We start from the raw sequence: 27,340 nt of genomic DNA, 5'->3' as shown, positions 1-27,340 counted from the left end.
TTATTATTATTATTATTATTATTATTATTATTATTATTATTATTATTATTATTTTACATCCTGACTACAGAGTTTCCCCTCTCTCCTGTCCTCCCAGTCATGCCCCACACTTCCTCTCCACCTCCCCTCCCCTACCCCATCCACTCCTGCTGTTTCTCTTCAGACAGACCTCCCGTGGATATCAACTAAATATGTCATATCAAGTTGCAGTAAGACTAGCCCGCCTCTTATATTAAGGCTGGTCCAGGCAATCCAGTGTGAGGGAAAAGGTCCCCAAAGCTGGCAAAAGAGTCTGAGACAGCCCTTGCTCCCACTCTTATGAGTCCCACAAGAAAAGCAAGCTACCACGACTGTAACATATATTCAGAGGGCCTAGGTCAGACACATATAGGCTCCCTGTTTGCTGACTCAGTCTCTGTGAGCCCCTATGAGCCCAGGTTAGATTCTGCAGGCTTTCTTGTGGTGTCCTTGACCCCTCAGGCTCCTACAGTTCTTCCTCCCCAAGCCCCTTCAACTGGATTCCTAAAGGCATTTTTTTTTCATATATTCATTCTTAGGAGGGTTGGACATCCTTGGACTTATATGTAAGAATGCAATATTCCTGCAAAATACACTCCAGCACTTTTAAGGAAATTCCCATGGAGATGGTCAAAGACGGTAATCACCAAAGTTTCTGAAGGTACTTGGGAGACATTTATATTCGTTGGTCAAATACCACACTCTAGTATTTTGCATAATAATCAAACATGACCCAGTACTACCAGCACACCTCATGCCAGTGGAGTTCGATGCTGTTTAACAGATAGTGGCAAGGCTTCAAGTAAACCTCCCTGGGACCGGGCTATCCTTTCAGACCCATTGTGAAACATTAACACAGAAGAGCCCATGAGCTTGGACAAGCCAGCCTTGCAGAAGTTTGGCCTCCTGCTATACAATCATGCTTTGTTTTACTGTTTGCCTTTCCAGCAAGTCTGAGAGATTGTCATCACAGCCTTGTGTGGCCTGTGCTACTTTTTGTTTCTGTTTTTTTTTTTTTTGTTTGTTTGTTTGTTTGTTTTTAAAATAGGTTTCTCTATGTAGCCCTGACTGTCCTGGAACTCAATTTGTAGACCAGGCTGGCCTCGAATTTATTGAGGTCCACTTGCCTCTGTCTTCCTGAGTGCTAGATTAAAGGTGTGTACCACCACTGACTGGCTTGAGCTACTTTTTATTTTCTGTTCTTTCTTGGATCTTCATTTTTCCTCTGCTTTCCTTCATAAATACCTAGCAGGGCGTGGTAGCACACACCTGTAATCCCAGCACTCAGAAAGGAAGAGGCAGGTGAATCTCTGTGAATTCAAGGCCAGCCTGGTCTACAGATTGAGTCCAGGGCAGCCAAGGCTACACAGAGAAACCCTGTCTTGAGAAACAAACAAACAAACACAAATCCCTGTCCATCCACCCATTCGCCATTCACTTTCCATAGCTATTGACTCCACTTTTCCTACATATGAGGTTATGATATGGTCAAACACAAGTTTCTGCAGGGCTGGGACTAGACTTCAGGAAACTGGAGGCTTCAAGCTAAGGAGAGCTTTGGGGTCACAGAGAGGCTTAAGCCCCAGCTCTATCACGTCATACCTCCGATGCTCTGGCAAGTTACTCATCTCCACATAGCTTCAGTTTTCCTGCTATATTTGGCACTAATGTTTGCTTTCTAAGTCCTCCAAGGGCACTAAAAGCACAAAATGAAGTTGGAATCAAGCACTTGCCCTCTTTCCTGCACTGTGTATAAATGTCACAAAGATTTCTGTTGTGAAAAAGTTTCAGTGTTGAGGTTGCAAACTTACGCTACTGTCATAGAGGCATTTAGGCAGTTTTCTATCAAAGTTATAAAGTGTACCCCTTTTGACCTAGCAGTGCCACTTCTGAAGAGAGTTGTCTGCAGATATGCTGTCCATTCAAAATGATGTATGCACAAAGGAATTTACCACAACCTTGTTTACAACAGAAAAGACTGGAGACAGATCAAATGTCTCCCAGTAGGGGACTGGTCAAATAAGTCACATGACAGATTATTTTGCAGATATAGGAGAGATAACAATGCTTCCATATTTTATGCTGGGAAAAGATACAGAACAGTGGGTAGAGTACACTATGCTTTACAAATAAAGACTGGGAAAGAATATTTGTAATGCATTAAAAAAACCTCTCAGCTGAATCCAGGTTGCTGAGGCAATGGGATCGCCAAGCTGGCCTAGATAGTGTGATCCCATCTCAAAATATAAAAAAGGGCCTGAAGGGCTAAAAGAAGTGGACACGGCCAGACCTAACCCAGAAGCTGTCTCCAGTTAACAACCGCTTACAAATGAAAATCTAGTTTTCTCCAAGGGAGACTCATGAAAGAAACAGACCACTCCTCAGGGAAGGCTGCATGGCCAGCAGGAGATGGTCAATGGAAAATGAACTCAGTGACATCCTTGGAAGGCTCTTGTCTCATGATGTCCTGTCAGAACTGTTCCTTTTTAAATTTTATCTTATTTGGTTTTATTTTATTCATAATTTTCTTGTCTCTTTTTACTCTACAGGTCTTCTGCATACTGGCTTCCAGTGTTTTTATGGGATTCCTGAGTGTGTGAACAGTAGTTTGCTGCATCTGTATCCGGCTCTTGTGCCTTTTCTTTTCCTTCTGTTTGTCCTATTCTGATATATTAGGTTTTGTTTTATCTTATTTTATTATTATCCCTTACAAGTCTTTTTTTTTTCTATTGAGAGGCAAAAAGAGATGGATCTATATTGGAGGGCGGTGGGGAGGAACTGGGAGGAGTGCAAAGAGGAAAACCATGATCAGGATATGTTATGTGAGAAAAAAAATCTATTTTCAATAAAGTGGAAAAATACCAAAAATGAAAAATAGAAACAAAACTCAAGGGAAAATATACAAAAACAAACAATTTAAAAACACTGTGCCTGTGTAGGGATGGCATGCCTGTAGTCTTGGCACTCTCGGCTTTCAGACATCCCCAGGTCTGAAGGCAACATGGCCTACATGGTGAATTCAAGGCCAGCCTGAACTACAGAGCAAGAGCTTAAACAAAACAAAACATACTGCCAACAAAACACCCAAACTAATAAATGGGGATGGTACTGAAGCAGGGAGGGTAATACTTTTCGTATAAACTTTTTTCCAAAATCTTCACATTTTGAGACACGCCTCTGCATTCCCTGTATTTTATCTAAAGCAGCCATATGTAACACCTAGATCCATACCAAAAACATTTTGAGCATTCAAAACTCAATCCAGAGACTTCTAGCAAGTGAAAGAAATAACATTCCCATTTATAGAGTACCTGTATGGAAGAAGGAACCATATGAATTAATATTCATTTTAGTGATGCTCTTCAATTTCAATGCAACAATAACCCTATTAAGATTGAATTGTCGCTGTGTGACGATATTAGTTGAAGGCTAGACAAAGACCTTTACAACAAAGACCATTATCTTACCATGTGAAATTCAAACCCTCCTGATTGCCTAGGGAACAGGCTCCAAGCAGCTAGTGGAAGTTCCAGTTAGAACAAACAGGGGATTATAGCTGCCAGTGGAAATGTACACATTAACCTAGCAATGGATTCATCAATAATTGCCCTGTATTTATTTTGCTCACATAGGTGCTTAAACTGAAACCCTAATGATGAAGAGTCGTAGCAGAAAGGGATGGTTTTAGGAATGAGTGGGGCAGTGTTACTCAGATATCATCAGGGCCTAGTAGAATGGGGAAGAGGGTGGAAAGACCACTGGAGACATTAAAACAAAGCCTACAATGTGAATACAAGCTTCATGTTCAGATTCCATCAGATCAGAAATGGCTGTAATGCTTAGAATATGCTCCGATAAACAAGAAATTCTAACCTCTACCTATTTATCCTTTCTTCCCCAAACAAAAGGCTCTTTCCACACTTTTCAAGGCTCTGGGTAAATACCCAAGTGCCACTGTAGCAAACTGGGCCCTGTTCTAAGCTTAGAGAAGCCAGAGGCCAGTCTCTTTGTTCCCCAGCACACACCTGATGTACTTTAGAGGTGATGTGAAGACCTAAGGTAGGCCAGGAACTCATGTCTGCTGAGTCAGAGCAAATATCCACCCACCACTATTGGAACATGTTATTCCTCTGCAGCCCATTAGCTACACAACCAGTATCAGCTGGATAACTGACATCTGAGCCTAGAAAATAGGAACTTCTGAGTCCAAGAAAATAGCTCAGGTAAGCATGGGAACTGAGTTCAGAACCCACCCAGAAGATGGTGCCTATAATCTCAGCACTGAGGGGCCAGACCCAGACAGATCTCTGAAGCTCATTGGCCAGCCAGCCTAGCCCAGTGATCTTTAGATTCAGCTACAGAATGACCTCAAGAGAAAAAGATGGGAAGTCAGAGAGACAGCTCAGCAGTGAAGAGCCCAAGTTCAGATTTCTATTCCCAGCACCTCCCTCAGTGGCTCACAACACCTGACCCAAAGCCACAGGCACCTATACTCACATGCACATGGAGTTTGTAAAACATCTTCAAAATTAAAAATGTTTAAAAATGTCACCAAATATTCCTATTTCCCTGACTCTTACTTAGGGATTATAGTAGATGTTTTATTTGTTGTAACATATTATATTGTATGCCTGAAAAATCACTCTAAGTTCCCATTAGGTATGTAGTCACTTGCTATAGAAACAACCAAAGAAACACAATAATAATATATTGTTAACATATAATATTAATATATTATGTAATATACTAGTATACAATAAAATAATATGGCATTTGTGAAACAGTGTAATGCATCTTATTTCTATGTAATATATTACATATTTATAAATAATATATTATATGTTATATAATATTTGCATAACAGGCAGTTATGAAAATAAACACTTTTAGTGTATTTCTTCTAATAGGGGTTCAGAGTGATTCGAAGTGAAAACGTTCAATTATAGTTATCACAAACTAGCTTGAACACCTGTGTCCAAAGCCCCACTCCAATTCTTGGCAGCTCTGACTTGTGGGAAATTATTTACACATCTCTGTAAGTTAGAAATAAGCATAATGCTTAGTCATGGCATAAAGTTAAATGAAGTGATTCTTTCAATAGCTAATTACCAGCAGCAATTTTAAAGAGTTTTAAAATTATATTCATTTAAGTACACAACATGATGAGGTGTTTTTCTTTCCTTCCTTCCTTTCTTTCTTTTTCTATGTTTTTCGAGACAGGGTTTTTCTGTGTAGCCCTGGCTGTCCTGGAACTCTCTGGAGACTGGGCTAGCCTCTGACTCAGAGATCTGCCTGCCTCTGCTGGCATACACCACCGTGCTTGGCTCATGATAGGGGCTTTACTGTGCCATCACACACATACAGAGGTGAAAGGGCAGTTTTGTGGCTCAGCTCTCTCTTCTGCCTTTACATGGGCTCTGGGGAGGGGACACCGGGAACGTTCTTAGGCTTGGGAGGCAGGTGCTTTACGCACTGAGCCATCTTACCAGCACCATGATGTTTTAAAATACCTATCTTGATTCTTCTTTATTATGTGTGAAATCACCTACACCTACTCTCTTGGCAAAAATTGTTAACTATTGTCCTCATGATGTTTATATCTCTGGGCTTATTCATCTTACACAACTGCAGCCCCTTAACCTACATTTTCTCATTCCTCCCTCTATCCCTGCCACTCATAACTAACATTCTTCTCCTGTGTAAGATAGGGGTTTCTTACTCCTAGGTATTACTCATGGATGAAATGTATCATTTATGGTGTTCATTGAAAAGTAAGAAATCAGAGGTGAGGCCCAATGTGAGTTCATCTGAACTCTTATTGGAGCCTATGAGGAGGCTCTAGGGTCCTTAGAACAGGGCACTGTTTGAAAGTTGAGCACCTAAAAAATCTCAGTCAAATTTGACAGCACTTCCTATATTGTCAAATGTGGCTTCTTTAAAACACCTCCCAGGAAGGCTGGAGACTAGATCAGTGATTTAGAGCACTGGCTACTCTTATGTTCAGTTCCCATCACCAACATGGTGGCTCATAACTATCTGTAACTCCACTTCTTAGGATCCAATCCTGTCTTCTGACCTCCTTGGGCACTGTGAGCACATGCTACACATACATACATGCAGATGAGACACTCAAGCATAAAACAGAACAAACCTAAAAAAAAAAAGGTAAACACCTCTCAAATAACCCATTGATAACACAGTACATTGAATTTTGTTGTTGTTTAACTGCAGTAATGGAAAAATACTACATTGACAGTCTTTTCTTAGCAGTTGTCCTGATTGGTTTTGTTTGTCTTACAACTTGACACAAGCTACAGTCATTTGGGAAGAAGAAACCTCAACTGAGGAAATGCCCGCAGCTGATTGGCCTGTGAGGAAGCCTACAGGTGACTGCTGCTGTGGGTGGGCTCAGCTCAATGTGAGCAGGGCCGCCCTGGGCGGGTGATACCTAAGAAAGCAGGCTGAGCTGAGCAAGCCATGGAGAGCAAACCGGTAAGCAGCGTCCCCGGGGCTTCAGTTTGAATTCCTGCCTAGAGTTCCACCCTAATTTCACTCATCGATGAAGTGTGATCTGAGAGTTGTAAGCTGAAATAAACCATTTCTTTCCCAAGCTGTTTTTGGTTGTAATGCTTATCACAGCAATAGGAACCTTAAGTAAGTCAGTAGTGTCTCACAGTGGAAGTGAAAGGCATAGTATTTATAAGATTTGGAAGGTCTGAAGCTGGGCATGGTGATGACATAGGCAGCTCTCCTTGAATCCCAGGCCAGCCATGGCTATATAATGAGACCTTGTCTCAAAATAAAAATAAAAAGCCACCCTCAAACAGTAAGGTTTTGGGGATCTGATCTATTTGATTGTTTTGTTTTGTTTTGTTTTTCTCCCCAAGACAAGATTTCTTTGTGTAGCCTTGGCTGTCCTGGAACTCATTCCATAAACCAGGTTGGCCTTGAACTCTGAGAGATCTGCCTGACTCTGCCTCCCAAGTGCTGGGATTAAAGGCCTTTGGGGATCTGATTTAAGAGTAGTCTCACAATGGAACTTGATTGGGATCTGGCAAAGTTTCTGAAATAACAGCTTAGGAATGGACAGAAAGAGGTGAGAGTTTGGGAGTCTTTCACAGTCTCCTGCCATTTTAGACTAACTGCCATTCTCTTTATAGTCCTACACTTCTGCCAACTGGAACAGTTCCCCAGTCTGAAGCTTCCTCTTCAATTTCACTTTTCAACAAGCGTGTGGTACATATGAACCATGCACTGACATATTACAGGCATTTAACAATCATGCACTACTATTTTTTTTTTCTCAAGACAGGGTTTCTCTGTGTAGCCTTGGTTGTCCTGGACTTGCTTTGTAGACCAGGCTGGCCCCAAATTCACAGCAATCCGACAGCCTCTATCTCCCTGAATGCTGGGATTAAAGGCATGAGCCACCATTCCTGGCTTAATCCTGCACGAGCCTTATCTAAAAGTACACATACCCAGGCCTGGGTTGTATCAGGATTTAAAGAAACTTTAAGCTGTAGAGAGAGTAGTGAATTATTCATCAGACCTCTAAGATCACAAAATTAAAATGCCAAACATACAATAGTATTCAATTACCAGTGTACTGTCCCATGGAGGCTTAGAGGCAGTACACCTGTTGGTTGATTAAGTATATTTTGAGCAATTTATGCTGCATATCAATCAATTTTCTATACACTCCAATTTGCTGGCAAGTGTCTAACATTTCTTTTAGAACAACATTCATGAAAACTTATAACAAAAGAAAGCAAGGGTAAAAAATGAGAGTTCAACTCAAACACCTTCTAAATGAGATAACTGAAGTCCCCATTCTATTGATTGAATACATTTGCCACTTCTAGCGTTACATTTCCTGGTGTGTGTGTGTGAATGCACACACCCATACTGCCCACATGTTCTACCAATGAGCTACACTCTAACAAAGTGCTCTGGCTTTTAAACAGGACCTCACTGAGAGAGGAAGGGAGAAGCTGTGATAATATTATTTCCTGAAAGTTTCACTCCTTGTGTTTTTCATATTGATACCAATAAGGAATTATTATGGAACAAGTGCAAAAATCCACTTGATTTTATAAAATGAGACATGAAAACAATTCCTGAGTGCACTGGCCTTACTGGAGCTCGTTGAGGTATGAGGGGAAAGCCAGCAGGCACTTTCCATGTCCTAATACTGTCAGTGACAAGAGGTTTGAATCATTTGCACATATGGCTTTAATTTTTGTCTACTTCCTCACTTTCTACTTATCCATGGGAAGGGGGAATCTCAGTGGGCACACAGCACAAAAAAAGAATTGCAACATGTTTCTGAGTAGGACTTACTGCCTGAGTTCTGAAGCCTCTTGCGAGATAATCTTTTCTCTGCCACAAAACAAAACAATCAAAATTTTCTGCTACTGCAGTAACATGAGATGCTACCAACGGTGAAAATGAATTAGAAAGTAAAATCCCCCTCAAAGTGAGCCTTGAGGAAGATTATAAACAGCCCGAAGGAATGCACTTAATTATTAATGTCCAAAATGCTAGCAATTATAATCTAAGAATGGGCTGACTGTGGAACCCAACCACTCATCTATGTTCTAGTCGTATATGACTTCTATGTTCATCAATGTTCTAATCATATGAGTCCATTCATTTACGCCTATTCTTTCTACGGTATTTATCACTGTCAGAATTATCTTGCGTGTTTATGTTCCACTCTCAGCTTCCGTTCCTTGAGTTATGGAGCAACTCCATCAGAAATTGGACGTTTCTCATCTGCATGGCGAAGATGGCACAGCTAGTTTAGTTAGTTGTTAGCGTCACAAACTCCCGGTCCCACAGGCAAGTCAGTCTCCAGCTCTTAGCCCCAGTGTCCTGCAGCGGGCGCACACGGTGGGTACAGCAGGATGGGCACACCCTAGTCCCAAGAGCAAAGCTCCCAACTGTCTGGGACATCTTACCGGGTGCGCTCTCCTCCGCCGGGAAGGAGCTCGCCCCCTGCTGGCGAGGCTGGGCCAAGGCCTTACCCTCTGATCTCAGAGCAGCAGCCAGCACAAAGAATACCCCAGCCGCAGTGAGTGAAGTCTGGGTCCCTTGCTCACCTGCACTGCCGAACCTGTTGCTCTCGCCCGCCTTGTTGAGGGCGCTGCTGGAGCAGCCCATCGCGCCAACTAGAGTCACCTGTCCCAGCCTCACGCGCGTCTCGGTCGCGGGGCGTGGAAGCGATGCTCACGGCAAAGCTAGCCGCTGAAGTTTTTCCAACTGCGCGATCTTGCCTCCCAAGAGCTCAAGGCGCACGCGCAGCAGAGTTCTAGGGGTGCGCACCTGGAGGGTCGAGCAAGAGACGCACAGGTGGATAAAGCTAGGGAAGGCAGAGTGCCAGACAGCTGGAGGACCAGCAGGCAAGAGAGGAGAGACAACTAAAACCAAGGAACCTGATGGACAAGAGGCGGAGGGCGCCGGGAAGGGAAATAGGGGAAAACTCGGGAAATGAGATGGGGGACAAGGTCGAAGCGCTAGGAGGGATGGTGTGAATAATCGTCGCTAAATAGGCAGGGAGGGGAGGAGGCGGCTGCAGCCAGAGGCAATTGATTGGTAGACTAGATGTGCGATGACAGTCTTATCCTCTTACATAATTCGAATACAGTTACCACAAGGAAGTTAAACACGGATACTAAACTGTTAGGCCTGCCCTTCACAGTCAGCTTCAGGCTCCTGATCCATCTGGAACTACACCTATCACTGTGGCGCCCTGCTGCTTTTTGGCTTGCTTCGATGTGAGGCAGTTCCCCTAACCTTGCTGAACAGTATTGACTGCTCTTCCAGAGGACCCGGGTAGCTCACAACTGCAATCCAGCTCCCAGTGGTTTACACCCTCACACAGACACAGGTGCAGGCAAACACCAATGCACGTAAAATAAAAATAAAATTTTTAAGTACTATATTATTTCTTGAGGTGGGGTCCATACATAGTCCTGGTTGTCTTGGAAATTTAACCTGAGTTGTCTGGAAGAGCAGCAAGTGTCCTTGCATGCTGAGCCATCTTTCCAGCCCTTTGCTCGTCTTCAACGGCCTTAATATTAAAAACTGGCTATTTGTCTTACTGCCTTTTTGACTTGGCTTTGTTTAATTTGTTCAAGATTATTTTCAAGTGATATAGTTTTGGTAGCCGTGATTCCCATTCATTCCTCAGGAGTCACCCATACCAGAGCATCCTGATGTTGGGAAGTTAAAGTAGTGTTTACTGGGTTTTCCCCTGCAATGTCACTATTTTATTCTTTGCAGAGTCTAAGGGGTCAGAGAGGTAGGCTAAGGAATATCCTGTTTCCCATAAAACTCTTGTAGCTACGTTTAACCTGTCATCTCTTACTTGGATCAATTGTTACTGTTATCAAATAGAGACCTTATATCATTCCTTCTACATTTGGTAGTTGGCATTCCACTTTAAGGAAGCATTTTCCTTTACCATCTGCTTAGTGATTTACACCAGTATATACTCACAAACTCTTACATTATTCAGTGTGCTTCATTATCTTTTGTATTAGTTTGCTGGGGCTGCTATAGCAAAACACCAGACTGAGTACCCTGAACAATAGAAATTTATTTGCTCACAGTTCTAGAGTGTAGATCAGGGTGCTAGCCACAGGCTGGTTTCTTCTAAGGCCCTTTCGTTGGCTGATAGAAGGCTCTCCCTTTCACACATCTTCTATATGTCTATGTTGTAATACTCCCTTTCATAAGACTGCAGAACTATAGTTTGGGGACCCATCAGAGTCTGACTTCATTCAACATTAAATATCTCCTTAAAAACCATGTCTAGCTGGAGAGGTGATGGCTCAGAGGTTAAGAGCACTGGCTGTTCTTCCAAAGGTCCTGAGTTCAACTCCCAGCAACCACATGATGGCTCACAACCATCTATAGTAAGATCTGGTGCACAGGCATACATGCAAGCAGGATGCTGTATAAATAATAAAGAAATAATCTTTAAAAAATAAAAGAAAATAAAAAACCATGTCTGGTCACATTGGGAGGTCCATCTTTATCATATCAGTTTGGGTGCAGGGATGCAGTTCATGGCATAGAAGTCTCCATTCTCAAGCTTTTAAAAATAAGCTGACCTCTCTCATCTTGCTGTAGCAGTGCTGGGACCATATGCACTATGGAATCCGACTTTATGTAGATTCTAGAGGTCTGAATTCAGGTCCTCATGCTTTTAAGGCATGCTTTTACCCATTGAGCCATCTCTGCATCCCTAGGGGAGCAGATAATTTTACTGTAATGGATGTTAAATCAGACTTGTTATTCTTTGCCAGTACCATTCATCAGTAGTCCTGTCATTAAGATATTAGACAGTATTTGCCAGTTGCCAGCAACTGGGGGGGGGGGGGAAGGTGACAGTGAAGGGTGGGGGTGCTGAGCAAAGAGAATAACTTGGGTCCAGGATGTTGAGATCAGCTTGGGCAGCATAGCAAAACTGCCCATGTCAAAAGGAGAAAATGAAAAACAAGACATCACACCTCTCTGAGACATTCCATTCCAAATAGTATCTCATCAAAGAACTCATTTTGTTATGAGACTAAGATGTTACTAGGCTAATTTCTACATGACTTACTGGTCTTTACACTATCTACCCAGAAGCAGACAAACCTATAGAGTGGTGAAGTTGTAAATGAAGCACCCAGTTATGGCACCACCCAAGATAAGATTGAGGTTTTGTCCTGTGCTCTGCAGTTTGCTTTGAACCAAGACTAAGATATGCTGTTTCTCCAATGACTGGTCTACACAGACCTGGGTCTACACAGACCTCGGTCTTGACCTCTGAACATCTTAGCCATTTGTTGAACTGCAAAATAAACTTTTCTACTCAATTGAGCTTTTTTTCGGAGCCTAAAACCTACACAATGCATGCCTCTGGCTGGCTGATCTCATCACCTGTCATCCTTTACCCCTTTAGTCTTGTTATACTAGTTTGATACCATCTGATCAGAAATGCTACTGTAACTTTTCTTACTTTTTTGATTTTTTGAGAGAGGGTTTCTCTGTGTAGCTCTGGCTGTCCAGAAACTCAGAGTGTTTGTAGACCAGGCAAGCCTTGAACTCATCACAAAATTCCATTGTTATTTATTTCTCCATTGAGTAACATGACATACAGTGTCACAACACTGTGTTGATAGTATTCTGGTTTAAAGGCAACAGCTATTACTATCTTAGTTTTTATAGCCTAAGTTTAAAAATAGAATAGTAGACTTTCGAAATATTAGACATAATATTTGTCCATACTTTTTGGAAACTTTGAAATACAGGAGTTGGGCTGGATAGATGGCTAGTGGTTAAGATGGTTAAGATGGCTCAGTTTGCTTTTCCAGAGGTCCTGAGTTCAATTCCCAGTAACTACATGGTGACTCACAACCATCTATAATGAGATCTGGTGCCCTCTTCTGGCATGCAGGTGTACATGCAGATAGAGTACTTGTACATAAAAGTAAATAAATAAACAAAAAAGAAACACAGGAGTCTCAGTTATACAAATATAAAACAAAACAAAAAACCAACAACCAACAAAACAAAAAACAGACCCTAATAAAAACTAACCCAAAGACCCAGTTCAAAGACAAAACTTTACTTTCCAAAATTGTTACCCCCCTACAATAAACATGTGAAAAAAAATATTCTCACTTGGTCCTTTGTATCAAAGTGTATCTAAAAAACAAAACAAAATGTTTTGTTTTATGCTACCTTGGATACAAAATGGCAAAATAGGATAAAATTAAATGAGAGGAAACATTACTCTGGTTGGTTTTCAATTCGATGAAGGAGTCTCAATATGTTAAAACCAGGAAGCAAAAGAGTGAGGAACACCCCTCAAGTGTGTAAGAAGAGCTTTGGGAGGCCAAAAGGTTGAAGGAGACTGGGTAGCTGTCAGCATTCAGAATGTCTGGGTGATCGCACACTAGTTGGTCGTTCACCAAGCTTTCAGAGACTGTCTGCTTGGGTTCATTGTCCCTCCTTACCCACGTATTTATCAGGCTGGTTAATGCACAGGTGTACCAGCAAGAATGTGAGGGCTGAGTCACACAGAGCACCGAGGCATGCCTTACAACGAACACTAAGTTAACTGCTAATTAATATGATCCTTTTTACTGCTGGACAGCAAGGGCAAATGCACTGGACCAAAAACTATCACATAAAATTGTTAGCAGTTTGTGCTCTAACAAGGAATGCATCCTGTCACTTTTGATTCTCATAGCAAGAAAAAATGGGGGTGAGGGAGGCAGACAGGAAGCACAAATGAATGTAGGTGCCTATGAGTGTTTTGTTTCGTTTTGTTGTTGTTTCAGAAATCTAGAATGGCAAATTTGGTGAAGGAGAATCAATGAAGAGTCCTGTGTTAATTCTTCTCTAGCAATTATCTGTTATTCTTTCAAAATCACAAGAAATGCTAGATACAAAGATGCATTCAGGAGTAATAACGTGGATGGCAAAGTCCTCTCAAAGCATATACATTTCATAGCTTTTTAGCTATGAAGATCTTTGTTTTGTTTATGGATATTTTTAGTTTTGTTTTTTTCAAGACAGGGTTTTTTTCTGTGTAGCCCTGGCTGTGCTGGAACTCACTCTGTAGACCAGGCTAACCTTGAACTCAAACAGAGATCCACCTGTCTCTGCCTGGGGTTAAAGGCAGGAGCCAGCACTGCCCAGCTAGTATGCAGTTTTACAGTATCGGAATGCTGACTCGGACAATAAACACTTGTCTACACTCCACCTGGATTCAGTAGCTGGTGATACCTTTTTGCATTTGTACCTCTCCATCTGCAATGTTTTATTGAAATTCATCTGAAAATAAAAGGCATGATAGTAGTAATCTTCCAACACAGGCCAAATCTGGCCAGCTGAGTTCTCTAAAAATGTTTTGTTGGATTTCACCATACCATACTGTAGTAAGATATCTGCAAAAATAAATAATTTTTTTTTTGTTTTTGTTTTTTGGTGAGGACAAGAAATGAATTATCATATGACAAAAAAACCACTTTGGGAAAGTTACTTCAAGAACTTAAATATAATGGAGATTGTAGTAATTCTAATTATTTTGAAGGAAAATGAATACATAATACCCAGGGCTGTATGGACAAAAGTTATATATATATATATGCTTTATTTCTATTAGTTAGTTAGTTTGTTTGTTTGTTTTGCTGTGATAAAATACCATGACCAAAAGTAACTTGGGGAGGAGAGGGTTTGTTTTAACTTACAGTTCCATATCATAGGTCATCACTGATAGAAGTTCAGAATGTGAGGGCAGGAGCTGATACAGAGACCATGGAGGAAAGCTGCTAACTGGTTTGTTTTCCAAGGCTTCCTCAGTCTCATTTCTTTTTCTTTTCCTTTCCTTTCCTTTCCTTTCCTTTCCTTTCTTTTCTCTTTCTTTCTTTCTTTCTTTCTTTCTTTCTTTCTTTCCTCCTCCTCTTTCTTCTTCTTTTTGAGACAGGATTTCTCTGTGTAGCCTTTGCTGTCCTGGACTTGCTTTGAAGACCAGGCTGTCCTCTAACTCACAGACATCCACCTACCTCTGCCTCCCAGAGTGCTGGGATTTCAGGAATGTGCCACCACTCTGGCTCTAAGCTTTTCTTTACCTGAAACTTGCTTTATATCAGGCTGGCCTTGAACTCAGATCTGCTTGCCTCTGTCTCCTGGATTAAAGGTGTGTTTGTATTTCATCTGGATCACAAAGACCTAGGTCTTTGGGTGATCTCTTGCCAGAGGAGCCATATTCTGGAATTAAAATACCTCTATATCCAGCACTTCTGAAAGCACCTTAAAGGACCAGCAATACACAGGACCTGGTACACGATACCATTTGGAATAAATACATGATGTCCATAACAATTTCTTCACACAGCAGTTAGACTTACATTGTGTCTTAGCATGATATTAGTTCTCATTTGTAATGAATACATGATGTCCTTAATTTCTTCACACAGCATTTAGGCTTACACTATGTCTTAGCATGACATTAGTTCCAAGTGTAGTGTGTGGTTCATTGTAATCAAGTATCTACCAAGAATATTTAAGAATGGGAATGTCTAATGTGAACAGAAGGCTCTCAACATTCCCAAACTGTACCTGAATAGAACCATAAGGCAAAGTGCACTCAAGCAGACATTCCATTTCATAATTGGATAAAAACCACAAACAAAGCAAGTCAGCAAAGCACCCCATTTTTTAAAAAAATGGGGTGGGGTGGTATTTTAACCAGCAATGTCACAACTCCAATCTAGGCTTATTTAATCAGATAATCTGTTTGTTACTTTTAAAGTTCATTTAAAGATGTTTACAGGCAGGTGCAGTGGCGCATGCCTGTGGTCCCAGCACTCAGGAGGCAGAGGCAGGCAGAGCTCTGTGAGTTTCAGTCCAACCTGGTCTACATGGAGAGTCCGGGACAGCCAAGGCTACACAGAAAAACCCTGTCTCAAAAAACAAACAAAAAAAGAAAAAAGATCAGTATGTTTATAGAACTAAAATAATAGAAGGCAAATATCTAAATTTGTACCATATTTTTTTGTTTAAGATTTGTTATTTATACAGCATTCTGCCTGTTCACCAGATCTCACTATAGATAGTCAATGTGCCACCATGTGGTTGTTGGGAATTGAACTCAGGACCTTTCTGAACAGTGTTCTTTACCTCTGAGCCATCTCTCCAACCTGATTTGTTTGCACCCTTTTACACAATTCATGCCTAAACATTAAAGCAAATAGTATGGTAATCTAACCCTATTGCTTGGTCAAATTCACATCAAAATGGACCAGAACAGTTGAATAAGCTTTAATTGTTTAAAAAGAAAAAAACCCAAAAAGCAAAAAAACAAAACTCATTTGCTGACTTGGTTCTGTTCCTACTTCTATAACACATTAGCTGTAAAAACTTGAGACTAACAAGATTACTATCTCACATGAATGTTTTTAAAATTATTTTTTTTTAAGGGGTTGGGGAGTGTTCTCTCTCCCAATTCCCATTAACAAAGTAACACAGCATACAGCTTACTTACTAATCTGATTTTCCTTTTTTTTTTTTTTTTTTTTCTTCTCTATGCTTACACAAGTTTGTTGGTGCAGATGCTTGTGCATCTGGGCGGAGGTCATGGGCCAATTTCTGGTGTGCTTACTGTCCACCTTTTTTTCACAGGGTTTCTGAGACCTGGAGCTTACACATTAGGCTAGGTTGGCTGGCTAACTAGCCTCGGGGATCCGAGTATGCTCCAGAAATGCAACTACAATCATGCACAACCACACCAGACTGCTGGGAAGTGGCAAGGGGAGGTTTAGGCATAGAACTCAGGCCCTCAACGCTTGCGAGGCATGGCAACCCTGGGTTTTTGTTGGTGCTTGTAGTAGACGCTTTCAGTCCTTTTTTCTTAAATATCTCATGTTATAGTTATACGATGGCCCAAGTTTCACAGCAAGAAGATTCTTTAAATATTTGTATTATGCTTATCTTTTACTTTTGTATACGTCTGTGTGCACCGAAGCGCAGGTCAGAGAACAACCTTTCCAACACGAGGGTTTTGAACTCAGTTCCTCCACTTGGCGGCAGGCGAATTTACCCTCGGTCCCTGGGCAAAGTGGGCTAACATGTTCACAGTACAAAACTGCCACAAAAGGTGTCTTGGGGAAGTCTTCTACAGAGCGGTAACCGGCAAGGTCAAAGGCGGATGGACAGAGGTGCCTACGCTGGCGGAGGGCAGACGCAGGAAACTCGGCGCCCCGCATCCTCCAGTGGCCTGCCCCAGGCAACATTCGCCAGAGACCAGCCCAGCCCAGGCCAAAGCCTGGTCGCCGCCGCCTCACGCACCGCGCCCTCAGCCGTAGTCCCAAACTCCCATTCAGGCCCCCCGGTCAGCCCGCAGCATCAGAACCCAAGTCGAGAACGGCAAGTCGCGGGGGAGGCCAGGCAGCATCCCAGCCACCAATTTAACCCGGTCCCTATAGCGACCAACTGCAGCAGACGGCTCCTGGCCCGGGCCCTTCCGGTATGACCGGCCCCTGCTTCCGCTTCCGGTCTCGGGGTACGGCTGTCCGCCTAGAAGAGCTTTGCATTGTGGGAACTCTTTCCTTTCTCGTTCCCCGGCCATCTTGGCGGCTGATCTTGGTGAGTGAGCTCTGCCTGGTGGAGGATTGGGGGGCTCCGCAGGTTTGTGTTTGGCGCTCCGGATCATAATCCTCTTTTCTGCCCTCTGTAATGATAGGTTGGGGATTGTCCCGCACCTAAGGCAGGAAGATGGTGGCCGCAAAGAAGACGGTGAGTGGAGCCGACTGGGCCCGGAAGCCGGTTCACGTGGAGAGCTGGGTCTGGGCCGGGGCGGGTAGATGTGAGCACACTGGGTGGACAGCATGCCCCTGACGTTTCAGGGATTCAAGGGGAATCCGAAGTCTCTCTGAGACTTCGAGGGTATTAAAGTGTTCAGTTCTAGAAATCTGGAACTGGATTTGGTTTTGAGATGGCTACAATTGGCGTTCAAGTCTCAAATGTTTGCATTGTAGAAAAAGTCTCTGGAGTCGATCAACTCTAGGCTCCAGCTTGTTATGAAAAGTGGAAAGTATGTTCTGGGATACAAACAGACTCTGAAGATGATCAGACAAGGCAAAGCGAAATTGGTTATTCTCGCCAACAACTGCCCAGCTCTGAGGTAATGGAGGGAACCTGAATGTGTGTAACTGACTGTAAACTTATTGTGGACGAATATCCAGTATTGGGAAGAATAATTAATGACGGTTTTTTGATGCTTGGACCTTGGTTTTGTTTGTGTTATTCTGTAAATGTACCTTTGAAGGACAGTGTGACAGGAGAGATAAACACTATAATGTGTAGTTTGTGTACCCTATTTTTGAGCATCTTTCTAGGCTTGAAGTATTATACTCCATTGCATGTGCCTGTTTTAGTTTAGAAAAGTTTTGGCTGGATTATGGAAGTGATGGTATAAAATCTATTTAGCAGGGTCTAGTTTTCTGAACATGTTTATTCTTGATTAACTGTTTTTACTTGACCCCAGTGAGTATTGTAACTAAGCTAAAGAAACTTGCAGAATATAATCCCTTGATTTTCTGTGGTACACATCTTCAGACAGTTATGTAGGGTGTTTATACTCAGTGGCAGAATTTGGAGTGTTTTGTCTTATTTTAAACCTTTCAAGTTTGTTTTTAATTTATGGCAACATCTGTTGACTCTGGGTCCAGGGTGGGGCATCAGGTTCATTCATAAGCTTGGGGTTCTGTCTGAACAGCCACATACTAAGTGTCAAGGTTCTGTGGAAGTTTCAGCTTTTAATTGTTTGTGTCCATTAACTTGATACTGAAGTGTTTACTCTCTGAGCAGCAGTCTCGGTCACTATGTAGTAGGTGGTTAGGCATCTGAACTTTTAGGTTTCCAGCTCTCCACTTCCTATTCTTTGCCTTAGTTTTTCTTCTTTTTTTTTTTTAATTTCTGAAGTATATAATACCTGTTGACATGAGAAATATATAAAGTTGTAGATGCTAAATTTAACATTGATTTATTTTTAATTGTGTGTGAGAGAGTGAATGCATGTGTCCTTGAGAATCCAGAAGAGGGTGTCAGATCAACTCAGCTAGAGTTGTGAGGTGGTTGTGAGATGGCTGATTTGAATGCTAGGAACTGAACTTCTGTAAGAGCAATATAAGATTTCAGTGAGCCTTCTCTCCGGGCCAACATTGACTTTTTAATGTCTATCATACCGTTTTCTACTACCCTAGATAGCATTATTTTTTTCTTTAGTTTTTAAGTAAACTTATTTAATATTTGAAACATGAGTACAATGTATTTAGAACTGGATGCTACTTAAGTAGATATTCAGTAGATAATTTGCAGGCTACTCTTGTAAAGGATCTGTGATAGTCAGGACAGGCTAGAAAGAATCTCTTGTAAGAGTTGTAAGTGATTTGGTTACTAGTAAAAAGCCTCACCAACAGCTGGGCGCCGTGGCACACCTGTAATCCCAGTACTCTGGGAGGCAGAGGAAGGTGGATCTCTGAGTTTGAGGCCAGCTTGGTCTACACAGTGAGTTCAGGACAGCCAAGGCTACACAGAGAAATCCTGTCTCAAAAACAAACAAAAGCCTCACCAATTTGTGGTCTGTCAATACCTTGGTATGGCATTTTATCTAACTTTTTGTTGTTGTTCCCTAAGGAAATCTGAAATAGAATACTATGCCATGTTGGCTAAAACTGGTGTCCATCACTACAGCGGCAATAATATTGAATTGGGCACAGCGTGTGGAAAATACTACAGAGTATGCACACTGGCTATCATTGACCCAGGTATGCTTTTTAAATCATAAAACATTTTCATTCTAATTTATATCAATCCTTCTTAGTAGTTTTGGTTCCTGAGTTCAGACTATTTGAACTTTAATATTGCAAGAGATATGCCATAATTTTATTTTGTAGAGAATTGATAATGCATGCCAGTACATTGGAATTGGCTGTTCTGTAAATAAAAATATTTTTAACTTTGAGGTAATATTTAATGAAGTGAGTCACCTGGTCTGCAGAGTAAATTCCAGGACAGCTGGGGCCACACAGTGAAATAGTCTCAAATTTCCTCTCCACAAAAAAGTTTGGTAGCGTTGGAAATATTAGGCAAAAGAAAAAGTAATCTTTGTTGCTTGGGAATAAACAGTTTGTGGTGAATGCCTACAGATACATATTGTCTTGTGTTTTGACCTGGGAGGTTTTAGTTGCCTTGTAGAACACTGCGAATATTCTCACTGTTCTGATTCTGTGATAATCAGGACAGGCTAGACATTCGCTATAGTTAAGACCATGCATGTGTCCCCAGACCTAGTTCTTTACCTAGGTCTGGTTTTTTAAATGCTGGTGACAAGCCAGATCTGGTGTATTAGAAGTGTGATCATAGGATGGCTGAGATTATAAGGTATCTTTAATTGGTCTTAAGAGTGACAGCTGCAACTGTAATTTGCACATAGTGCTAATCTGCCTTCTTGGCTAAAGAACATGTGGGGGAATTGTGTGATTATCAGGTGCCATTAAGTGAATTGTAAAATTTTTATTTTATTTTCTAGGTGATTCTGATATTATTAGAAGCATGCCGGAACAGACTGGTGAAAAGTGAACCAGGAAAGTTTTCCTTTAATAAAACTTTACCAGAGCTCCTTTAAAAAAAAAAAAACAAACCAACAAACATTGTGTTCATTTGGGTTGTTTTCTTCCTAACTTTTAGTTCTCTTATACTTAAAAGTAGCAATAGAGTCCTTGAAACCATGGGTCTGGTGGCAAGACCTGGGTGAAAAGTTACACTGCTTAGTTTCCATTTAGCTGGGGTTTTATTTTGTTAAAGATAGCACACTGTATGCACAATGTTTTGGGACCAGAGGTGTTTCCAGCTTTCCAAAGTTGGAATACACATTTCTGTTTATTTAGTATGTCTCTAAATCAGAAGGCCATTTGGTATTTTCTTTGGGTGGGTGTGTTTAGGCTAGAGGTTGACAGATACTTTCCTTTCTCTCTAGCACTTAAACTAGAGTTTGGCAATTCCAGCTAGTCTAGGTACCCAGCTTCCTTTCGGGAATCTCTCCTGTCTCCTAAGTGCTAGAATTGCAGGCTGGTAAACCTGAACATCCACCATTTATTTTACAGGGGTGCTGGAGATTTCAGGTTCAGTCCTCAGACACACAAAAGTGTGTTGCCACTAAGCTATTTGTGGTTTCTAAGGCTTTGTAGGTAGTGGTAATATGGTGTAAGTTTGGTTTTTAATTTATACATGCTTTATGTTTAGTCACTGTCTGCAAAGTGTGTAAATCCAGAGGATTGTTTTTGATTTTTGAGATAGGGTTTCTCTGTGTAGCTTTGGATGTCCTGGACTCACTTTGTATACTAAATTGGCCTTTTTTGTTTGTTTGTTTGTTTTTTTGTTTTTGGTTTTTCAAGATAGGGTTTCTTTGTGTAACCCTGGCTGTCCTGGCACTCTAGGCCAGGTTGGCCTTAAACTGAGAGATGCCTCTGCCTCCTGAATGCTGTGATTAAAGGTTAGAACCACCACTGCCTAGCTGTAGGCTAAAGCTAGGTGATAGGAAACATGCCTTGCTCTTGTGGATTTTTATGGGGTAGCTGTGAGGAAGTGCTGGGGGAAGGTCATAGTCCCAAATCAGGGATGGCAAAAGGTGGCATTCTCATAAAAAAGTAAGATTTTCAGTTGGGTAGCTTCAGTATTCAGGGGATTGTTGGGAATTCTAGCCAGCTGTCTTTAATCTGCATCTCCTGCGCTTCTGCTGGGTATGGAGACAGCTGCCAGAGAAGAGGTTTGGATGTTGACGATGTTAAGTATGCAAGCAACACTCTGTGGCAGATATCCAAAAACTGTCTGACACAATTTAAGCTTGCTATAGCAAAAAAGTCTAACCTATTCCGGTGTTCTCTTCATGAGATAAGCCGTTATAAAGGCTCAAACAATATTTAAGAAAAAAAACTTGTTAGTCATGAATGGAATTGGTTGTATAATGTGGAAGATGGTCATTTTTCTTGGAAAGGTTTTCTCTGGTTCATCTTTGGAACTTTGCTTTTGCCCATGCTATCAAAAGGTTTCCTGTCCCAATCTAGGTTCCACCTAATTAGAGCTCACCTTTTAAAAATTGCATTAGTCCCGTGTGTTTCTCAATAAACCTTAGTCCTAGAGAACTAAGGATTCAGTGTTTTCAACTTTATGGTGCATAAAAATTTTGAGTGAATATTTTCTAGTGCTTACACAGTTCCCAATTAGATTTGTGATATCTAGTCCAGGACTTTTACCTTTTATCTTGTTAATAGTAATTTTTCAGTATTCTGTGCATTTACTATTTAATTTCCTATTCCGTGTCATTCAGAGAGTCAAAGCAAAGAATTCATTTTATCTTCATCTTCCTTAGTGGGCTCCCTAAGCTCCATCTTGTGAGACTGATGATGAAATATATACATATCACAGCTAATATTGAGCACCCTCTTAGAGAATCTGTGGACACTTGTGTACGTAGGATTTGCTTACACACATGCCTAAAACATTTAAGATTTATGTGTATGAGTCTTTTGGTTGCAGTTGGTATATCTTGTGTGCCACTTGCAAGCCTCAAGCCCATTGAGGCCGAGTAGCGGGCATTGAACCCTGGAACTGGAGGTAATAGATTCCATGAGAATACTGGAAACAACCTGGATCATCTGCAAGGACAACTGCACTTAACTGCTGAGCCATATCTCCAGCATAAAGATAGATTTATTTGAGTGTTTTGCCTATGAGCATTTAAGTGCACCATGTGCCCAAAGAGGCCAGGTGCTGCTGTTCAGTCCTCTGGAACTGCAGTTCCAGATGGTTGTGACACATGGATGCTCAGAGCTGAACCTGGGTCCCCTGCAGTAACAGCAAGTGCACTTAATCCCCAAGCCGTCTTTTGAGATTTGGCTATGTATATACTCAATCCTATGACAACCCAACAAGACAGCACTGTGAACTTGATTTTACAGATAACACAAGCCTAAAGAGGTTAGGATCCCCAATGAAATGCTTAAACTAAGATTTCTGATAACACTTGAGGAAGTTTATTTAGATTTATTTATTGTATGCATTTGTGTTTTGTATGTCTGAGGGTGTCAAGCCTGAAACTGGAGTTGTGGATGGTTGTGAGGTGCCATGTGGATGCTGGGAATTGAACCTACCTAGAGCCTCTGGAAGAGCAGCGTGTGCGCTTCAATGCTGAGCCATCCAGCCCCAGGTTAAATTAAAAAAAAATTTAAGGACCTAAAACTTTATTTTCCTTATGTGTCTGCAAGTGAGTATGCATGCCAGATGAGGGCATTGGGTCGATTGTAGCTGGAGTTACTGGTGACGGAGACAGCTATGTGGTGTGGGAGCCTGGGATGTAGTTCAGCAGCAAACACCCAGCCAGTCCCTAATTTAAAATGTGATGGATTAGCTGCAGGTCTTAATGTTTCTCATGAAGCTTGTGTACTTTATCATGGCACTAAGGAGAAAGGGGTAGGCAGTTTTGTGCCACTAAAGGGAGCCTGAAGAAAACTGGAAGCCATGTGGCTTGTCCCTTAATCTTTGTCATCCAATCAATACTTTGCAGTGAAAATTTGTATTTTGAGTCACAACACCTAGAAAGATTGTTCAGGTAAGGTTGAAGCCTAGGAAATGTTCTTCCACTCAGTAACTCTTTGGGAGGACATTGTGTTAAAAACACTTGGATATAGAAGATTAATACCTTAAAATTCAGGCCTTCCATGGGGAAGATGTTAATTTGTCTTCTATAAAGTTCCCCTGACTCGTCTCATTTCCTGTGCTTAAAGTGCATAATTAATATATCTTTGAATAGCTAATCTGTGTGTATGCTCATAAAAATTGCTGCAGTGCTAGGCTTTGTCATTGGAGTTTTTTGGGGGTGGGCAGAGTCTCAGTATATAGATCAGGCTGGCTTTGAACTCATGCCTGTTTCAAATTGTCACTAGCTTTTAAAGTTTTTATGAGGTCTGCCATGTGACTGTTAATGAGTGCCTTCCTCATATACACAAAGTCCTAGGCTCAGTCCTTAGCACTATATAAACCAGGTGCATGGCTGTATACCCCCCTCCCCCCCACCCCTCCGCACTAAGGAGGTGAAGGCAGGAGGATCAAGAGTTTAAGGTCATCCTTAGTTACATGGTGAGTTTGAGGCCAGTCTGGGATACTGGGTTTTATGTCTCAACATGAATATGGGGGTGTGTGTCTATAAATGTATATCTGTGGTGCAGAGTATACAGTTCAATGTTTAGGATATTTCTAGTTTGTTCCTTATACACTAGTGACGTTCCTTTGCAGGTCTCCCGTGTATGTATGTATTTGTTAAAGACAAATACATACACACACAGGATAACATTTGTGCCAAATGGTATCACATAGTTACGATCTGTGTGTTTCCAGAGCCTGTACGCCACATCGGTAATTATCACTAGTCAGACAGTGTTTGTACTGAGCTGATGAGTTTTTTTTAATGGCATTATCTAAACCTGTTTTTTTCTTGATTATAATGGCTTTTTTCATGTATACATAATTTAAAGTGAGGCTGGACTTGATGCCACATACCAGTATTCCCAGGCCTATGGAGGTGGGAACAGGAGAACTGAGAGCTCGAGCAGCCCAAGTTAGAACGTACCAAATAGCAAGATTGCTTCTCATATTTCAACTAGTTATTTTACTCAACACTTTTCTGGAGTGATGGATTTTAATACTGTATAAAAATTGATCTATTACAGAACATAGTTCCCCATGACATGTCTTTACATCAAGGTAAATTCCAATACAAAAAAATTAGCAATTTGTGGAGTCAGTTTTCTGCCAAATTGAGACTCTTCAATTGTCAAATGAAGATTTCGGTGCTAAGGTGGAAGAGGCAGAAGCAAATCATGTGCACAGTATGTTGCAGAACACTGCACAGCTTATTTATTCTTATGGTAAACTCATCTTAGAATTCAAAAGGATTCCTTACCCCCACCTCTAATGAATTTAGACACCTCAGTGTCTCTATTTTCTCCGTAGCCAGACAATCCAGTATCTTCTGTACTGGTTATGTTTTGCTTTCAGGCTCCACTGCCATTGTTGAAATCCTTTTTATGACAGTGTACAAATACACATAAAAGCATTTCTCGTCTTCATCTGTATCGGAGGCGGTTTTCCAAGGCTTCCATTCTTTGTGTCATTTCTTCTAGTAAATCACATTAAGGAAAAGGAGTCTGGACTGTCTTTTAGCTTATAATAAAGTACAACTTGATTTAAGTACTGAAAGTTTAAGGGAAAAAAAAAACTTTGGGATTAAAATTAAACTGTCCAGTATTTTAAAAACCCTTGTACATTTGTAGTAGTTCATGTATCATACCTTTAAAACAATATAAAAATAGTTCATGTAAAGCTCATATTAAAAACAAAGCCCAATAGTTCAAGTTGAATTTAACTTTTCCTTAAGTTGTTTTTTTTTTTTTAAGGGCTGAAGAGATGGCCTAGTGGGTAAGAGTACTGGCTGCTCTTCCAGAGGTCCTGAGTTCAATTCCCAGCAACCACATGGTGGCTCACAACCATCTATACTGAGATCTGGTGCCCTCTTCTGGTGCCCTCTTCTGGTGTGTGTGAAGACAAAACACTCATATACATTAAATAAATATATTTAAAGTATTTTTTAAATTTAGCCACGCCTATCTTATAAACTAATATGTCATGGTGCAATAGCTCAGTTTGGGACATGTAAAGTGGGAAGTCAGAATTGTGTAGGAGTGGGGTTCATCAATGACAGTGAGACCAAAAGAAAGCTAGGGAGTAAGTGGCCTCAAGTTTTTACTTAATGCTCTTTCACATGCAGTAGGTAGAAAGGGACAGGAAGAAGCTCTGTTCCCTGTAAGCCCTTTAGTCCTTCCTATTTCCATGGCAGAATGTTACCTATTGTCAGGAAGGCATTCTAAGTGGGGGGCAGTTCCTCTTCCACTGACAGGGAGACTTGCATTGTGCTGTTCTTAGGTAAGCCTGTTGACAGAGGAGTAGTTGAGAATTAAGCCATTTCCCTATGAACTAGCTGGTGTTGACTGAGGTCTGTATTAGCTAGCTTTAGTAAGCTTACTGTAGTTTGGAGTGGCTGGCAGTGTGTTCAATGGCACTGAATGTTATCGCAGTGCATTCCAGTTTGAGTCACTGGATCCTGTTCCCTTGGTGGAATCTTCACTTTCTTAGAGTGCTGATATAAAGGATCTCTGCTGCCAAAAAGAAAAGGGAAACACCCAGTTCTTCAAATGTATGTATATCTGCATATACATGGGGCTTTGGGTGGGTTAGGGTTGAGGTTAGACTGAGTTCGAAACTCTTGAATTTTATAATATACTTTGCCTAAGCATGCATCTGAGGCACTTAATGCCTAGTGTATGTGGCTCCCCTCTTACTGCCTGATAGGCCTTAGTGCTCGTCTTCCTATACTAGCGGGTGGCAACTAAGTGGTGTCTGTTATAGAAAAAGCCTTTCCTGGTTCAGCGTTGCCTTTGAGGATGAAACGTACCGTTATAAGGTTTTGCCAATATGTGTAATACCTACTGAGCATTCTACCGGAAATGGATATAGCGTTGGGTTAATTTTCTTACTTCTTCGTTTGCAAGGTTCTGGAACATTATAAGGTTTTCACATTTGCATTGTTCCTGGTTTTCTTCCAAAACGCTTTCTGAAAAGCAAATGGAAAGAATTACCACAGTTCCCAGACACATCATAATGGCATTGATCAATACTCAGGAAACGATAATGAAAAGTGTTCAGACTTTTCCGTGCATCCAGATCCAGGGCTGTAAATACTGGAAAAGGGCTGTGTTGGTTTCAAACACTGGAAGAGGCTTTCATTGTACACTGGAGGACAAGATGCCTACTACTGACTGCTTCTTTTAGTTTAGTTTTTAGTTACTGCAGCTAAATTAATTTCCTCCTCTTTCAGCAGAGTGTGTTGGCAGGCTGAAAGATTGCTGCAGCTTATCTTGTAGTGATATTTCATTTGGAATTACCTGAAGATTTTGTTGAGTGGAAAAGTTTTTGTGTAGACCGTGAAAGATTGTCTTCTTCAAACAAATATCTATGTTGCACTGCAAAATTAGAACAGGAAAGTAGGTCTTGGATATTTATGGTGACTGGCTCAGATTCTGTAAAAAGAGAACACTGAATTCAAACCTGCTTCACCCTACTGTGGTCTAAAGCAGCCACCACCTGAGACAAGGCATTTGGTTTGCTATTCCTCACCCTTGGTGTAGAGCTTTGTTTTCAGACATAATGTGACAAAAAGACACAATAGAGATGGTAGCTACCAAACATGGCTTAAGAGACAGTAAATTTTTCCTGTCAGAAGAGAAGGGCCTCTGATGTCATTAAATTTTTTTTATATTACAGTTTATTCATTTTGTATCTCAGTTGTAGCCTCCTACCTCCTTCCCTCCCAATCCCACCCTCCTCTCATTTCCTCCCATGCCCCTCTCCAAGTCCACTGATAGGGGAAGTCCTCCTCCCCTTCCATCTGACCCTAGCTTATCAGTTCTCATCAGGACTGGCTGCATTGGATCAAAGACCTCAACATAAAACCAGACACACTAAATTGGTTAGAAGAAAAAGTGGGGAAGAGTCCACATCTCATTGGCATAGGAGACAACTTCCTGAACAGAACACCGAGAGCACAGGCTATAAAATAAATGGGACCTCATGAAACTGGAAAGCTTCTGTAAGGACACTGCCATCAGAAAAAAAAATGACAGCCCACAGACTGGGAAAGGATCTTCAC

The 27,340-nt window shown here is 41.3% G+C and overlaps 3 protein-coding genes and 2 non-coding genes across 6 annotated transcripts in view; 3 read left to right on the top strand and 2 right to left on the bottom strand.

Annotated features, from left to right (window-relative positions):
• Erich5 (glutamate rich 5) overlaps positions 1-9,488 on the bottom strand; it is a 21,069-nt gene extending 11,581 nt beyond the window's left edge. Inside the window, exon 1 of the mRNA XM_055622754.1 lies at positions 9,120-9,488. Coding sequence (XP_055478729.1) covers positions 9,120-9,180 — 61 coding nt within the window. The 5' untranslated portion in view covers positions 9,181-9,488. The remainder of the gene's footprint in view (positions 1-9,119) is intronic.
• A 7,594-nt stretch (positions 9,489-17,082) lies between these two features.
• Rpl30 (ribosomal protein L30) lies at positions 17,083-20,247 on the top strand. The gene is made up of 5 exons (XM_055620146.1): positions 17,083-17,163; positions 17,261-17,313; positions 17,556-17,701; positions 19,216-19,346; positions 20,111-20,247. Exons 2-5 carry the CDS (start codon positions 17,293-17,295, stop codon positions 20,158-20,160), a joined length of 348 nt encoding a protein of 115 aa, XP_055476121.1. The 5' UTR covers positions 17,083-17,163; positions 17,261-17,292; the 3' UTR covers positions 20,161-20,247.
• On the top strand, positions 19,781-19,913 carry LOC129691666 (small nucleolar RNA SNORA72). The gene has a single exon (XR_008722524.1). It is a non-coding gene; the product is annotated as a small nucleolar RNA SNORA72 (small nucleolar RNA).
• A 1,127-nt stretch (positions 20,248-21,374) lies between the features above and the next one.
• Positions 21,375-21,498, top strand: LOC129691686 (small nucleolar RNA SNORA28). Its single transcript, XR_008722528.1, has one exon. It is a non-coding gene; the product is annotated as a small nucleolar RNA SNORA28 (small nucleolar RNA).
• A 2,517-nt stretch (positions 21,499-24,015) lies between these two features.
• Positions 24,016-27,340, bottom strand: part of Matn2 (matrilin 2) — a 137,380-nt gene continuing 134,055 nt past the window's right edge. Inside the window, exons 17-19 of one of the 2 annotated variants that reach the window (XM_055620125.1) lie at positions 26,577-26,711; positions 26,147-26,245; positions 24,016-24,757 (exon numbers count right to left, since the gene is read on the bottom strand). In XM_055620125.1, coding sequence (XP_055476100.1) covers positions 24,702-24,757; positions 26,147-26,245; positions 26,577-26,711 — 290 coding nt within the window. In that variant the 3' untranslated portion in view covers positions 24,016-24,701. The remainder of the gene's footprint in view (positions 24,758-26,146; positions 26,246-26,576; positions 26,712-27,340) is intronic. The other variant, XM_055620133.1, reaches the window with a different exon arrangement.

The sequence above is a fragment of the Psammomys obesus genome, unplaced genomic scaffold (genome assembly GCF_907164565.1).
Source record: "Psammomys obesus unplaced genomic scaffold, mPsaObe1.curated_primary_1811, whole genome shotgun sequence".
Taxonomy (NCBI): Eukaryota; Metazoa; Chordata; class Mammalia; order Rodentia; family Muridae; genus Psammomys; species Psammomys obesus.
The sequence above is the reverse complement of the archived record's forward strand: the minus strand, read 5'-3'. Positions and strand labels throughout refer to the sequence as shown.

Coding starts and splice junctions, on each gene's coding strand:
- Rpl30 (XM_055620146.1), top strand. CDS start 17,293: ATGGTGGCCGCAAAGAAGACG. Junction 17,314..17,555: donor TGGTGGCCGCAAAGAAGACG/GTGAGTGGAGCC, acceptor TTTGCATTGTAG/AAAAAGTCTCTGGAGTCGAT. Junction 17,702..19,215: donor AACAACTGCCCAGCTCTGAG/GTAATGGAGGGA, acceptor TTGTTCCCTAAG/GAAATCTGAAATAGAATACT.